The 17,514-nt window shown below is 37.3% G+C and overlaps 1 protein-coding gene across 1 annotated transcript in view; it reads right to left on the reverse strand.

Annotated features, from left to right (window-relative positions):
* Nbea (neurobeachin) overlaps positions 1 to 17,514 on the reverse strand; it is a 509,877-nt gene that overhangs the window by 319,945 nt on the left and 172,418 nt on the right. The window contains exons 27-29 of the mRNA XM_055596761.1: positions 15,768 to 15,875; positions 12,121 to 12,289; positions 9,941 to 10,036 (exon numbers count right to left, since the gene is read on the reverse strand). Coding sequence (XP_055452736.1) covers positions 9,941 to 10,036; positions 12,121 to 12,289; positions 15,768 to 15,875 — 373 coding nt within the window. The remainder of the gene's footprint in view (positions 1 to 9,940; positions 10,037 to 12,120; positions 12,290 to 15,767; positions 15,876 to 17,514) is intronic.

The following is a 17,514-nucleotide window of genomic DNA, read 5'->3' on the forward strand; positions in this document are numbered from 1 at the left end:
ATGCAGTCACTCTGGATGTGGTCTGATAGACTTAAGATCAGATGGGAGGAGGACCTCCCCTCCCCAGTGGACTTGGGGAGGGGCATGCATGAAGAAGGGGAAGGGAGGGTGGGATCGGGAGGGGAGGAGGGAGGGACTTATGGGGGGATACAAAGTGAATAAAGTGTAAAAAAATAATAAAAAAGGTAAAAAATAAAAAAATAAAGCACCTCTATATTTTTAAAGCAAAAAAAACCAAAAACCAATATCTTCAATTAATGGGTCTTAAACTACCACTCCAAATATTTTTTAAGATTTATTTATTCATTTATTTACCCATGTTTGTGTGTATATAAAATCTTCGTTTGGACCTATTAGAAAAAGTATATACTTTCATGAAGTTTAATATAGTTGTGATGAAACACGATGGCCCAAAGCAACTTCAGAAGAAAGGGCTTACATGGTGTATATGTGAATACACATGCATGCACATGCTGAGACAGTCAGAGAAGGACTCCAGATCCCTCACAGCTGGGTCACAGACCTCACTGGAAGGTCCTGCTTGTGAGTGCAGAGATTTAAAATCCGTTCCTCACAGACTGCAGCAACTACCCTTCTACATGCGAACTGTCTATCACTCCAGTTTTATGGATAAATGTTGTTTGCACCAACTATTTCTCTCTTATCTGGTCAGCTGACTGACATTCAATGAGTATTAAAAATATTTAACTTATAAGATGCTTATAGCTCAATATGTGTTGACTTCCAAGTTAAGATGAAAATTTATGAATTTTCAATTAAAATTCCAATCTTCAATACTAAAATATTTTAATAGTTCATAAAATATTTACACACCAATAAAAAGTTTTAATTTTACTGAAATATTTAAGTGATTTAAAAAATAATGATTTTTTAGTCTGAATGATTTAAAAAATAATGATTTTGAAATTTTAACACAAATTCTATACAAGTATTTTAAGGCAAACTCTCTGATCATGTTATGTAAAAGTGAAATTAAATGTTTAAAGAGCATTTGAATAAAGAAAGAGCAATTGAAAAAAAATCCAGATTACTTGCCCAAATCCCTAGCATAATTTCTCCCTGGGCCTTAAAACACCTTATAAAACATGTTTTCAGTTGATCCCATAGTGCAGCTTCTACTTTCTTATATCCGATGAGGATTTAATCCAACTTTAATAGAAAGTTAGGGGCATCTGTAAAGTTTAAAGTAACAACAGCAGCATGTGCATTTTCAATAGCTCTCATTAGCTTTTATTGTAACAGGCCAATCAGCCCACAAAGCAGAAACATTACTAGCCTGAGTGAGCTTGTCAGAAAAAGGCAGTTGGATGCCAGATGCCTCTTAGTGTTTTTCATTGAATGTAGTGAATTCACCTAATGTATATTGAAAAAATATATATATGAGGTTAAGTTAAACAAATGACATGAGATTTACAAGCTTTCCTCATCCATCACAGTCCTTCCCTCAAAATTCCTGTTTCATAGTGATCGTAATATGTTTGACATATTAAAGTACTGAACTTGCTATTTTCCAAACTTTCCAGTAATAAAGTGAGACTACAAAGCAGAGTAATTACTCACAATTGTTTCCAACAGTAGAGATATATAAAAGGAATACAGCCTAAAATCCAATTTATTAATAACAACTGACCCATAAGAGACAAAGGAAATGATACAATGAGGAATTAAGAAGACCTTTCAGTGTTGTGGCCACACGGCCTGGGTGTGGGTCTCACTCATCTTATTCTACCCATGCTGCACTGGACATCTCATACCGCCTTTTCCCTCCTTTGATTTTAGTTTTGTTTGTTTGTTTGTTTGTTTGAGACAGGGTTTCTCTGTGTAGCCTTGGCTGTCCTGGGCTCACTTTGTAGAACCAGGCTGGCCTCAAACTCACAGAGATCTGCCTGCCTCTGCCTGCCTCTGCCTCCCTGAGTTCTATAATTACAGGCATGCACCACTGCGCCCAGCTTCTTCCAAACTCTTTTTTACCTCTAGTCTTTTCTACTTCACTCCTTAATCACCTCAGTGCTTCTCATCAGAAAGCCAGAGGTCATCTCTGAAATATAACAGTTCATAAAAACCTATATTGACACTATTGCCAAATTCCATCCATTTGACCTTCAAAGTATCCCCCTAGTTTACTTTCCTCGTTATCCCTACAGCTCCACTATGATTCTCTTAAGCAATAACATCTCAAGTCAGAAGCAACAGACTCCCTAATAGTTTAAACTGTTTCCCTGCTTGGCCCTCCAATACATTCTCCACTGTACCTACAATTTCTTTTTAAAATTATCCTATATAGAGTTGGTAGTATACCAACATCTACAGTATTTAAATCCTAATTCTCATAACTTGAAAATATTTGGCCTTACATTAAAATATTAAATTTTAGGGCCTTGAAAAGAAAGATTACCTTAGGTTACTCAAGCAAGGTAACTAATCGAATGATTCCTTTGAACAGAAAAAAATCTTAATTGTTTTAATTTGTCTTAATTTGTTTTTTAACAGAAAAAAACCTAAATTGTTCAGAGGAAACAGAGTCAATAAAACAATGTTTTGACAATGCACCAATTACTTATCCATGAAGGGAGAAGGCTTTGAGACAAGGAATACAAATGCCTCTAAACGACAGAAAAAGGAAGAAAAATGGATACACCAGAAAGGAAACAAAAAACAAAGAAACCAATCAACAAACAAAAAAGCAGTCTTGTCGATGTACCAATTTTAGCCCAATATAACTCATACTTTTAACAAACAGAGTTATAAGAAATAAATCCCTAAATAAGTTTCTAAAGTTTCTACTTTTTGACAAAAGTAGAAATCAATGTAGTATTCTTTGTTTAGAACCAGTTCCTTAATGTAGCTTTTCATAGGTACTGTATGACTGGGTTCCTGTCTATCTACTGAAATAATTCTGATAACTTTTCCCCCTTGATTATTATAGTAAGCCAATGGATTATCCAAATTTTGCTAGACATTTGTCCCACCTCTCAGCCTGCCTCCAATCACTGTCTCCATTCTTATCCCAAACTAACCAAACATGCTCAGTCCTTGGCATAAATGTCACTTCTTTGAGGTACACCTGATGTCCAAACCAAATTATGTTTCTTCTCTTAAGCTTCTCAAAACTTAAAACTTTATTCACTAGTATACAGCATAATTTACAATCATGCATTTCAGTACATGAATTCTAAAAGTGTTTATCTAATATCCTAGACCATTTCTCTTCCCTTTTACATATGTGTATGACATAGTAAGTAGAAAATCACTGATTTACTCATAATAGTTATAACGAAGGACATTACGATGTTCATTAAATTATGAAGTTAACAGAAAGTACTCGAAGAGAGATCCTTTGACTAACTGAAAACAGGCAATTACATTAAAGAAGAAATAATCATGAGAAACAGATATGATTTCAGCTTCACATAGTTGAAATATATAACATTTTTAGCATTTAGTACTCAGAGTTGCAGAATCGATACCAATACATTATGATTCTACAAATAATGACACAGTTAGAAAATGGTTTAATAATAATACTTTCTTCTGTGGATGGGGTTAGTGGGTGCATGCTTGTGTGGCAGCCGGTGTGGGAGCCAGAGGTCAACCTCAGATTGTTGTTCATCAGGATCCTCCCACATGGTTCTTGGAGAAAGGGCCTCTTTGACCTGGAGCATACTGATTTAGCTGCATTATTTGGATAGTACACTCTAGGACTTGCCCACCTCGGCCTTTCCAGCTCTGTGATTACAGGCCAGCCACCATGCCCAACTTATTTTTAACACAGGTTCTGAAGACTGAACCAAGGTTGACTTGCCTGTGTGGTTACCATTTTACAGACAGAGCTTTTCTCTAGCTAAGGCTATTAACAGTTATAGTAATGTGTATCATTTCCTATTTGTATTTATATATAATTTTGCTAATATTAGTGGACATGATATGTAGGACATATTTAATTTTTCAAATATAAAACCAAATAAATCTTGAGGCCCATTTATAAATAAAAACATAGAAAGCATTTCTACATTATTATATATTTACTATGTGTGTGTATACATAAATGCCTCTGCTACTGTGTATGTGCGGAGGTCAAAGGACAACTTGGAGGAATCAATTCTCTCCTAATATGTAACACTGAAGATAAAACTAAAGTTTGGTGGGAAAGCAAGTGTCCTCACCTGGTGAGGCAGCTCATCAGCTCAGGAACAACCTTTTGACACTGAGACATTATGATGCCATCTACAAAGTTCAAGCTCCAAAACCATACAATTAAAGTTCTATGAACAAAAAACAAGAACAAAAATCCTCATAATGTTTCAAGTACATACATGATTTTGTATTGTGCCATGTTCATTATTATTCTTGGTAACATGTGACCCCGTACCCAAAAGAACAATGTTTCTAACTATACAAGTATTTACTCTGAATCTTCTTTACTACTGGGAAAGAGTCTAAGAATAGAGTCATATGAGAATTCTAACTGCTTGTGAGAACACTCCAAGACAAAAAGACAAGACAACCTTGGGACCTCATTTTCTTTCTTTTTAAAAAATATTTACTTGTTTATTCATTTATTTATTACAATTTATTTACTTTGTATCCCCTCTGCAGTCTGCTTACTTGTTTCCTCCCAGTCCTACCCACTATCCCTCTTCTCTCCCTATGCCCTTTCCCTACTTCCCTGATAAGGGAAGACCTCCTCCCCTTCTATCTGACCCAAGCTTATCAGGTCTCATCAAGGCTGGCTGCATCATCTTCTTCTGTGGCCAGGCAAGGCTGCACCCCCCCCAAGGGGAGGTGATCAAAGAGCTGGCCACTGAGTTCATGTCAGAGACAGCCCCTGTACCCCTTACTTCCACAGAGGACCTCAGAAAGACTCTACCCATCAGGCTATTGAAGGAGATACTGAGACTCACAGCCAAACTTTGGGCAGAATGCAGGAAACCTTATGGAAGAAGAGGAAGATAGAAAGACTTGGAGGGGACTGGAACTCCACAAGGAGAACAACAGAGCCAAAATACCTGAGAACAGGGGGCCTGCAGAAACCAATACTACAACCAAGGACCATGCATGGAGAGGACCTAGACCCCCTTGTTCAAAGGAAGCCAATAGGCTGCTTAGTTTCCTTATTTTCTTTAAAACACAGAATTATTCTTGGAATGTGTTCTCATGCTCCTCCTGGGTGTAGCAGATGGAAGGGAGTTTACTTCAGCTGTTATTATTCAGATACCTCTATGGAAAAACATGTTTTTGCCACGTGATGCTTGTCCTTGTGATTGAACACCTTACTCATGTTAGTCTTCTTAAAGCTCAGGGTTCACATTGTCTGAAGGTCTGAACAGAGTTGGCTTTGCATGAGACTTTAGTCCACCTCATTTTTAGGCCCTGCTCTCCCAGGTTCATGTCACCAACTAGAGTGATAAACACTTTAAATTCACAGGTTCTTTGTTATTATTAACCTTTAACATGTATAGAACTAATGTGAAATAATGAAAGAGATTAGGATAAAGCTTCTAGGGTATATAGCAAGATTCTATCTCAAAGAAAAAAAAAACACAAAAAAGGAATAATATAATTTCCTTCTCAAAAGCTGTACTATGTACCCCTTTGCCAAGCAATACTTCTTCCACTTGACTAGAAAACTTACATGTAAAATATATAGAATGCTCATGTGTTAACATACAGAATTATTTAGGCTATTTAGACTTTAATGCATGTGTTTTTTCTTGTAATATATTATTTTTTGTAATATGAGTGAGGTAACTCAGACCCAGAAAGACACACATGGTATGTACTCTCATAAGTGGATATCAGCCTATAGTACAGTATAACCATATGACAGTCCATAGGCCTAAAGAAGCTAAGTAACAAGGAGAGCCCAAGGAAGATGTTTGAGTCCCACTCAGAAGGAGAAACAGAATAATTATTGGAAATGGATGAAGAGACAGAACTGGGTGGGAGAGGGTGTGGAGAGAAGAAAAAGAGCGGGCATCAGATGTGGAGAGAGTGGGGATGGGAGGTAAGAGGGTGGGGAGAAAGAAGAGAAACTGAGAGGGGGGATCTCTGAAACAAGCTGGAGACCTGTGACAGGGGAGGCTCCTGGGTGGATATAGAGGTGACTAGCTGAAACTTCTTTTTTTAATTATATTAATTACAGTTTATTCACTTTGTATCCCAACTGTAGCTGCCTCCCTAATTCCCTTCCAATCCCACCTTCCCTCTCTCATCTTCTCCCATGCCCCTCTTGAAGCCCACTGATAGGGGAGGTGCTCCTCCCCTTTCATCTGACCCTAGCTTATTAGGTCTCATCAGGACTGGCTGCACTGTCTTCCTCTGTGGGCTGGTAAGGCTGCTCCCCCATTAGGGGGAGGTGATCAAAGAGCCAGCCACTGCGTTCATGTCAGAGATAGTCCCTGTTGCCCTTACTATGGAACTCACTTAGATACTGAGCTGCCATGGGCCACATCTGTGCAGGGGTTCCAGGTTATCTAAAATATATAAAGAATTCAAGAAGTTAAAAAACAACAAAACAAGTAATCCAATTAAAAATGGAAAACAGAAAACAAAGCTAAACAGATAATTCTCTGTAGAGGAATATCAAATGACAGAGAAATGTCATTCTTGACACTTAAAGACATGTTAATGACTTTAATGACACTTAAAGAAATGTTTAACAGCCTTAGTCATCAGGGAAATGCAAATCAAAACAACCCTGAGATTTCACCTTATACACATCAGAATAGCCAAGATCAAAATCTCAAGTGACAACACGTGCTGGAGAGGATGTGGAGCAGCTTCTTGCTATAGTGGACATGTTGACTGAAGTGGCCACTTTCTAGCCATTTAGGACTTCCAGTGGAGAGAGGGGCACCAACCATCCACAAAAACTTTAACTGCAAATTTACCCTGTCTACAAGATGTGCAGAAATAAAGATGAAGCAGAGATTGAAGGAATGGCCAACCAGTGATAGACCTAATCTGACACACATCCCCTAGAAGAGAGCCAACCCCCAAAAGTATTAATGATATTCTTCTATGCTCGCAGAAGGAGCCTAGTGTAACTGTCCTCTGCGAGGTCCACCCAGCAGGGGACTGAACAGATGTGGAGACCCATAGTCAAACATTAGGCTGGGCTCACAGAGTCTTATGGAAGAGTAGGGGCAAGGATATAAAGACCCAGAAGGGACAAGAACTCTTCAAGAAGTCCAGCAGAGTCAACTAACCTAGGCCCGTGGGAGCTTACAGAGACTGAAGCACTAACCAAAGACTGGACCTAGACCCTGACACGTATGAAGCTGATGGGCAGCTCAGTCTTCATATAGGTCCCATAGCGAATGGAGTAGGGGCTCTCTGACATAGACTCTGTTGCCTGCTTTTGGCTCACTTTCCTGTAACTGGGCTCCCTCATCTGGGCTCAGTGGAAGAGGATGTACTTAGTCCTAATGCGACTGGATGTGTTGCAGTGGGTTTGTACAAGGTGGGGACTGGGTGCACTCTTGTTTTCTGAGGAAAAAGAAAGGAGAGATGGGAGAAGATGGTGCAAGGATGGGACTAGGACGAGAGGAGGGAAGGGGCTGGAATTGGGATGTAAAATGAATGAATAAATAAATTTAATAAAATGTAACAAAGAAAAACGTTTGATGCAATCATTCCAAATCAGATATAAATCCTAAAATATCACACTTTATAACAAATAGTAAGAAATAAATTGAACAAGATAATCTTTCCTAACATCTGGAAGTACATACTCTAATAAACCAAAAACATAAGAAAGCAAATAAGCAGATACTATGGTCAAGAAGAGGATGGCAGTGGGCCATGAATTCCTGCAATTACATCTGTAACTTCCCTTTATTATATCATAGCCAAAGACAAATCTTGAAAAATACAAATCTGAAAAAGAAATGCAAATATGGTTATTTAAAAATGATTTATGTATTCATTGTTTTGCGAGTGTGTGCTGAGCAAAATGTATGGTGCAACACAAGCATGTAGGTACTTGCGGAACAGAAAAAAGTTTCAGATCTGTGGAACTGGAGTTAGAGGCTGTTGTGAGCTGCCTGATGTGGTGGTAGGAACAAAACCTACATCCTGGGAACACAACTCAGGCCCTCTGAAAGAGCAGAAAGTGCTCTTAATTTCTGACCTTCCTCTCCAGCTCCACTAACCTAAATATTTTATGCAAACACGGGAATATAAATATTTTAAGCTTATGACATGACATTTCTAACCTGTTAATATATCTAACTCAAGTTAAACTAACAATGACATAACTCCTTAGAATATCATGGATTAACATGTTTTGTTTAATTAAAAAAGAAGTGTCACAGAAGTATGTTGCTAGAATGACAACTCAGAGTTGGGAATGCCTATATTAAACTTATATACAAAATGAAACAAGAAATACATCCTTGGTGTAAGAGGCACAGTCATAAAATAGGCATTTAATTTTTTTGCTATGTCTGAAAAATCTAACAATAACTACAAATGGTTATTATATATAAGATTATATATATAATCTTAATGGTTGACAATAAATGGATTACACTCACCCTCTGGAAGTTAAATGTTTATTTTAGGCCTTTGATAGAATGTTCTAATTTGTAACATTAAAAAAAATCCCACATAATGTTTATATTATAATATAATGTATATATATTATATATATATATATATGTTACTAATTTACACAAATAATTTTTTATTTTACCATAGTGTTCAAAAGCCCCACTCCACAATATGAGAACTCATCCAGGTATAAATAAAAATACTTTGCTAGCATTAGTTGTTGTAAAGTTGTCCTAAGACATCATTAGTTATGGACTACACCAAACCATGGTTTCACCTGGGGCCCAGTGTAGCCCTCAAAACTCACTCCAATCGGTAGCAGAAATCACTGCCTTCTCAGGCCATGCCTCACTTCCCCATTACTTACTTCTTGCTGGAGTTTAGCTGAGAGGTGCTCTTAGCTCCTACATTAGGTGCTGTCCAGAGCTTGATCACCATTCAGTGTGTTCCTGAATTCCTCTTTTGCAACCTGGACCATCACTCTTATATTTAAATGTGACTAGCGATGTAACCAATCACAGTAGGAAAGCCCACCATGTTCAGCAAGTCTTGAGCTGTACAAGGTGTGCACACAGGAAAGACTTGCAACCACCAGAGGGCGCGCTCCCTGGTAAACATTTGTTCTGCAGCAACAAACCTTCTGTTGACAGGAACCAGAAGCACTACATTTCATTTCTGCCGCTTGTACGCTTCATCTCTAAGAGTTCAATGACTTTTCTTTACATCAGTTTGCTTCTCTTCGCACCGTGTTCACTTTTTTTATTACTTGAAACATTTCTTGAATATATTTTAATGGTTGTTGTTGTAATGTCTTTATTTGTACAATTTATTGTTGCTTACAAATCTATTTCTGTACAATGATTTTTCTGCTTATGTTCATGCTTTCTAAGCATGTTTAAAAAGCATAGTTGGATGTTTAACATTTAATTTCATATTTTTTTCATGAAAGACTTTTTATGACTTAAAGTAGTATGACTAAGCTCTGACTAGACGTCAAAGAACCCATAGAAACGATAGAACCCATAGTTCACTTTGTTATGTTATGTTCAATCTTTTTTCCTACAGTATGCTGCATTTTAGACTAATTTAATCGCACTACTGTAGTGTGACTGTTAAGAGCTAGTGAATGCCAGCACAGTGAATATTAGTACAGTACATTAATACCCTCAACTTTAAGATGTTAACAATAAATATAATGGAATGGAAGAATAATAACTGTTCCTGATTCTCAGTAGCCACATTATAGAAATACAACTTACCCTCTTTACAAATATTTCTCATGAATATTTATTTTAAAACAGCCCATGAAACAAGAATGAGTCATGAGTGACATACAGTATGAGTCATGAGGTGACATCAGTATTACCTTTGTAAAATGAATGGGCAAAACTCTGCTCAGGCATCAGCTTGGCAAGAAGTCCATGGTTCAGACTTGGATGAGGGATAGATGGTATTACCACAACTGTGGAGAGAATCATGGAGCCAAATTTAAAAAGGAAAGTGACAGTCTGTAATATAATCCACATGAAAGTTGCATCACACTTTTATAGTACTGCAGCAGGCAAAAATTATGGAGCCAACTTTGCAAAGGAGAGTGAGTCTGAATATAGTCCACACCAAAGACTCATGGCACTTCTATAGTACTGCAACAAGCAAACAATACTAAAGAGCACATCTCTGAAGGCGGGAAAGTAGTGCCAAGAAAAATGAAGCATACAATATACTCACCAAGTAGAGTACTTTGAGCAACATACATGAAAGAAAATACACACGGAAAACTAGAAAACTAGACCTAAAAGGTTCACTATAATAGTGCTCATTTTATATTTACATGTCACATACATGCTTTAAAAGGACATCAACCTGAATGTCAAGCTGATGTCTAACTGGCAGAATAAAATTAAAATAATACTGATAATGAAATAGTATGGCCTGAAATGAGAAAATCCTCTGACTAAAATGTGATCTTCTGTCTCTTGAAGCAGTAAAAAGAAAATATTTGTTACACTTAACAAGATGCAGTGGTTTGACCACAAATCTCTATTCAGTTTTAAAACATCCATTAATAAAGCATATGTCTTTACTTAGTAAAGAATTCTACCTATAAGTTAATCCAATAGCACAAGAAATAAGCATTGAGTTTTTAAGGTTATAGTATGAACAACAGGAAAATGATCTTGATATAAACACTTATTAGGAAATACATCACAAAACATTTATAGTTTTCAAGCATAGTATGAAAGAACAATTGTCAGAGCATGGTCCAAGAATGGAATTGTGTGAGAATTCTGTGTACTTGTAAGAACAGTCCGAGAAAACAAGACAAGAGTCTTGTGATCTCGTTTTCTTCAAAACACAGAATTGTTCTTGGAATGTGTTTTCGTGTTCCTCCCAGTTACAGTGCATAATAGTCAGTTTACTTGTGATTACTCATTATTGTTTGCTGCTGTTGTTCTATTAAATTTTTAAACTATCCTTTAAATGCCTCTATAGAAAACCATATTTTTGCCATGTGTAGCTTATTCTTGTGATTGTATACAGCTTGAACTCATGAGAATTTTATTCATGTAACTTCTCCTTAACTATTTTTTATTTTTTTAAAAAAATATTTTTTAATATTAATTACAGTTTATTCACTTTGTAGCCCGGCTGTAGCCCTTTCCCTCATTCACTCCCAATCCCACCCTCCCTCCTTTATTTCCTCCTATGCCCCTCTCCAAGTCAACTGATAGGGGAGGTCTTCCTAGCTTATCAGGTCTCATCAGAACTGGCTGCACTGTCCTCTTGTGTAAGAATATAAATTGTCTGAAGCTATGAATAAAGCTGGTTATTGCTTGAGACTTTAGTCCAGCTCATTTATCAGCTCTATTCTCCCAGTTCCCACTGCTGCTACAGTGGTGGCAGCCAATAACGCAACAACTCCTGCAACACGAGTGTGTTGCAAATGACACCAGTATAACCCAATGTGGCTCACTGTTGTCTATGATGTTACTTCTCCTTAACTCTTTTAGTTAAAACTACTTTGTATAAACTTTTCACAACTTACACAAAATTTAAAATGTTTGTTTGCAAACATTTGCTTGCATATAATTGATATAATATTCAGATGTTGAATTAAGCCTTCACTTAGGAGGGAGCGGGAGGAGAGAGAGCAAAGAAGGGAAGGAGGCAATTTTTAAGTTAGGCAATAGAGACTGATATTTTACCCTATTTTTTACCTTGAATAACGATGTGGGAACCTATTTTCATGCTTATAAAAGTGACACAAGAAATGTGTTGAAAGACATGAGTGAACATAACCAAATGATTTGCATTTATTTTTACTCCTGGGAAATAGTTACCCCAAAGTGGCACGGACACACAAAAGTGATAGCAAATATATACAATCATAACTAGTACATTTGTGTGGAACTGCAGTGTACTAAATCAGTCTCTCTACCAATTCTGTAAATGTCTGACATATCTATGAGTAAGTACAGTTCAAACATGTACACAAAAGCGTTAGCAGGAAAGAGATAAATACAGGCGAAATGCCCAATTAAATACCTGTACTTGTTGGTGAATTTATTTCTTGTCTGATGTTTCTACCCGGCTGGCTTCCAGATCTTGCAGTCTCTCTCTGGGGTTCTAATATGTCCCGATACTTAGACACCATCAGAACAGAGATGAAGTAAACAACAGCCAGAGCTAAGAACTGTGCCTGCTTGCTATCATCCTGTGTAAAATGAAAAGGCAGTTTGACACTAGAATTTTTAAGATATAAATATTTTTGTTTTATTACACATTAAACTTTGGTTTACAAGATGCTAGGGAGATGGCCTAGTAGTTAAAAACACTTGCTCCTCTTACAGAGGACCAGAATTCAGGTCCTAGCACCCACTTCAGGTGGTTCACAATGATATAATACTGTATCTCCAGGTGATCTGACTTCCTCTCTGGCCTCTTTGGACATCAAACATATACATTAACGCCCCAAATTAAAACAAACTAAACATTTGGAGCCATCTCAGATGGTTTAGGGGATAAAGTCACCTGCTTTTGATCCTAGGCAACCAAACGGTAGAAGGCTCCATAACACTGTCATCTGGCCCTCACCCATGCACTGTGGCAAGTGAGCATGGGTAAGGGTATTGTGTGCAAGCACACACACACACACACACACACACACACACACAAAATAAATGTAATTTCAAAAATAGTTAAGAACTGATAATTCTAAATTGTTATTTATTAAGTACTATGTTAAATATATACACACAAATACCTAAAATGTTTCAACTGACTTATAAGCCGAAATAATTTTAAAAATTAACAGTAAAATTTTTGTTCAATGTGCTACAAAATATCACCCTGTTCTCTCATTATTTTTTTTTTTACTTTTTTTCTCTCACTATTTTTATCTGTGATTTCCTTATTAAAAATGCTGATGAAAAGAATTAATGATCTGGGGTTTTTTTTGTAAATCTGGATTTAAACATTATAAGCAATAAGTAAGGTTAGTAGAAAAAACTTACAACTAGAAAGCATGCTACTACCTGAACAAGAGGCTATGTGGACTTGAAGATGGCAGAAATTCACAAACAATGGCAATCATAAAATAAGAATTTCATGCAGTCCCATTATGGAACAGAAGTTTAAGTATGGAACAGAAGTTTAACATATGTAATGGATAATTAAAGTTATTACTGTATTAACAGGTTAAAAGATGTAATAATCTAGTTTTTCTGATAGGGAACATGAATTCTCAAACACTACAGATATTTGAGGTGCTTATTTCCAAATCTCAATGATGAAATGGTATTTGGCCACAGAACAGTACAGTAAGAAAGGGTCTGAAAAAAGAGGACATTAGTTTGAAGAGGCATTAAGGTGTATTAGGAAAGAAAGCACCATAGCAAGTTTGTTATCCCCAAAATACACTGAGCAGTATACAGCCACAGGCGCTCTTTTCCCCAAAGCTGAGATGAGCAGGGAAAATAACATGAAGACTAAATAAGAAGAATTCTCAACACATTCTTGTTAGATCACACATCTAAAGAAGCTGGACACCTGTAAACTTTTGATCAGCTAGTAAGACTGGTATTTCCAAACCAAAATTATAGTAAGCAGCAATGGGCCATCAGGACAGAAATATGAAAAAGAAATTAATTACTTTAATAACGAACAGTCTATCCACCTAAGGAAAATTCTAATATAACTCAGAATTTATATACATTTGTCAGAAAGAAAACAAACGACAAATATTTACTGATTATTTGCTATGCTCAAACAAAATAAGCATACTAACAGAGGAAATGATCAAAATAATAAATTTATTCTGAACTATTGTAAATTAAGTCTTCCATATGCTGGGTCAGATATAGCCCATAGACTCAGTCTCCAAGTGGGTTCTCTAGTAAGGGGAACAGGGACTTTCTCTGGCATGAACTCAGTAGCAGGCTCTCTGATCGCCTCTCCCTGGGGGATACAGCCTTGCCAGTCTACAGAGAAAGACAAAGAAACCAGTCCTGATAGGCTATAGTCAAATAGAAGGGGAGGAGGACATCCCCTATCAGTGGACTAGGGGAGAGGCACAGAGGGAGAAAAGGGAGGGACAGTGGGATTGGGAGGAGAGGATGGAGGGGGCCACAGCCGGGATACAAATTTAATAAATTTCGATAACAATAAAAAGACAGAAAAAAGAGCTCTCTCCTTAAACTATATTTATCTGTGAATGTTATTAAGCCATCTTTTTAACTCAGATTCCTGCAGATACAATTTGTGAAACTAGGGGCCAGTGAGATAGTTCAAAGGGTACAGGCTTCTACTGCTCAAGCCTGCAAATCTGAATCCAATCTCTGCAAATCTGAATCCAATCTCTGTAACACTCATAAAGTTGGAAGGTGACAGTCCCTGTTCCCCTTACTAGGGAAGCCACTTGATACTGAGCTTTAATGGGCTATGTCGGAGCTGGGGTTCCATGCATAGTACCTGGTCGGAGAATCAGTCTCAGGCAAGTCCCTGTGCCCAGATATATTTGGTCCTTGTGAAGCTCCTGTTATCTCCAGGTCTTACTAACATTCTCTTCTTTCATATGATTCCCTGCACTCTGCCCAGGCATGAACTCTATGGCTAGCTCTTTGACCTCCCCTCCACCCTCCACTGGGAGGAGCAGCCTAGCTAGGCTGCAGAGGACATTGCAGCCAGTCCTGGTGAGACCTGATAAGCTAGGGTCAGATGGAAGGGGAAGAGGACCTCCCCTATCAGTGGACTTGGAGAAGGGCATGGGAGGAAATGAGGGAGGGAAGGTGGAATTGGAAGGGAATTAGGGAGGCGGCTATAGTTGGGATACAAAGTAAATAAACTGTAATTAATATAAAAAAATAAAAAGGAAAAAAAAGTTGGAAGGTGAGAATGGGCTCCATAAAGTTTTCCTCTGGCCTCTACATTTTTCTTTGGTATAAAAACTCCCCTCATATGTATCACAAGTACATATCTATACAATAATAAGGAATATTTTTAAATGAAAGCAAATGTTTTCCCATGCACAAAAGTGACTTCCATTAATACCTTAGGAGGTCACTTTTTATACCTAAATAAAGGAAACATTGAGAATAACAAAATATTCATTATGTAAAAGTGGAGTCAAGAATCTAAAAGGCAGAACCAGGTAACCTAAGATAAATCTGATTAGTGCTCCAAGACTATCTCTAATCTTGGAATAAAAAATAAGGTTCAAAATTTCTCATCATTGTGTGAGCAGCAGCAGTGTATGCACGCGTGTGTCTTCTTGCCTGTGAGGGTGCGTGTGGAGGCCGGAGGTTGACACTGAGAGGCTTCTCGTACCCTCTACACTTTAGGAGAGTTCCTCACTGAGACAGAAACTTCCTCTGCAGCACCAGCTTTAGAATTAAGGATGTGCAGCACACCATGCATGGCTCTTCTGCAGGTGCTTGGGATCTGAACTCAGATCCTCATGCTTCTGCAGTAGGTACATAACCCAGGAGCCATTTCCCCAGGCCTGCACACACACATACCATTTCAGAAGCAAACTATCATTAAGTCTTTGGAGATAACTAAGGCTCAATCATTTTACCATCAGGTATGCAATATGTTGAGATACCAGGTAAAGACAGAGTTACAAACATAACACTGTTGCAAGTTGATTTTTGCTTATTTTTTTTTTATGGAAGCCAAGCAGATTTACAACTTACCACATCTCGAAAGACAACAGCACGAAGGCGATTGATATCAACATCCTGAAGAAGTCTGTCAGGATCCTTGATAGGAGAAAGGTTACCTGGGACATTTTCTAAGGGAGTCTTGGAAACAAAAGGGAATTATTAAGAAATACCATATTCTTGAAAATTATTTAGAAACATCACTTATAGTATTTTCTACCTTAGACTGAGTCTGCCACAATATTTCCTAAATTACTGACAGCAAAACTCAGGCACAGGGCTATTGTTCCCCTCTGTTTGTCATGCCTTCTCTTCTCAGTGTTCCTATTTGCTATCAACATAGGTGCTTCTAGGGCCTCATATAAGCAGAAAGCTGTATAAGAAAAAAAATGATCTTTCCTTTCAGAAGAACAAAGGTCAAGCCTCTGTTATCTGGCTTAATGTTTGTTACTAAAATGTCCAATTAAAAATGCATTCAGTTTTCTTAATTTATCATCATACATATAAATATGAGATTAAAATATTAATATTTAACATTATGCAATTACAGGTGTAGTCATGTCACAATCCATTTTTAAAGATAAGCTCTAAACCTAACTTAGTCATACCTCAGTAGAGTTGGTTGACATTAGAGAATATACCATTGAAATGATTTTCTACAGTTGAAGAAACAAACAAAAGAAAAATCTAAGGATTTTAGATAATATGCCCGTAACATAAATTAGCAGTGCAGCAAGTTACTTTTCACTCAGTGCTTTTTCGGTTCCTCAATGTGCTAAGGATGCTTTGGATTAAATCTGACAATGTGCGCATATAAAACTGTAAATGCAAATTTTGCACATAACAGGAATGTGCTTATAGTCCAGCTCCTACTTCTCTATAGATGCCATTGTGATGTTTCACTCCTAAAGGAGGGTGTGAAGCTCCGGGGGAGCATGGTATAGCAAAAAGATCAGTATTTGAAGGCTGACGGTTCCATGGTTCAGGCCACCCTAGGAACCACTATGTACTTTGATACATTATTTTTGTAAATAGTTTCCATTAAAATCAAGCTTACCTACTCTATATGAAATTGTAACTGCACCAAAGTTCAACTACATTATGTAAAATATAGCCTTATACTTCTAGCATGGGATAATTATGAAAAGTTACATACAAAATACAGCACATATAGTATATTGAAAATATTTTAATATATATACCATTTTACATTTTAAAAGATTCCCCTAATCCCATTTGACTTTGTAAAGGTTATGTGAGGACAAGTTTAAATTGATGTTTCTGGGTTTAAACAGTATGAAAATGAGGTCCAGATGATAGGCCAGTCATACAAGACATCCAGATTCCTACCATAAAGTCCTTCTGCTGGATTAAAAATCAACTATGGCTTACTGCCTAAAGTGCCACATTTGAAACACATGAACAAAATATCCATCACTCATTTTTATACTTCATACTGATTGTGCTCAGCTAACAAATCGAATCTTTTCTTAATAGTCCAATATCACCACTTACCCACTTCTGACTAACAAACCTCTTCCTAGTGACACACTCACTAACTCAACTAAATGACACCAGTTTCTGTCTCATTGGGTATGTGGTCTGTACACAGCAAGAATAACCGCACTTGGTTTGAGGACTGTGGAAGACTTCCTGTCAGCCACTGTCGTTTATTTGGTAAGAAGAGTGCAGGCACAGAAGCCTCTCCCAAGCAGAGAATTAGTTCTGCATCTCCTAACAGTAAGAGGAGCAAGAGTGGCACCAGCAGCTCCTGCACGTT

The sequence above is a fragment of the Psammomys obesus genome, unplaced genomic scaffold (assembly GCF_907164565.1).
Source record: "Psammomys obesus unplaced genomic scaffold, mPsaObe1.curated_primary_1811, whole genome shotgun sequence".
Classification (NCBI taxonomy): domain Eukaryota; kingdom Metazoa; phylum Chordata; class Mammalia; order Rodentia; family Muridae; genus Psammomys; species Psammomys obesus.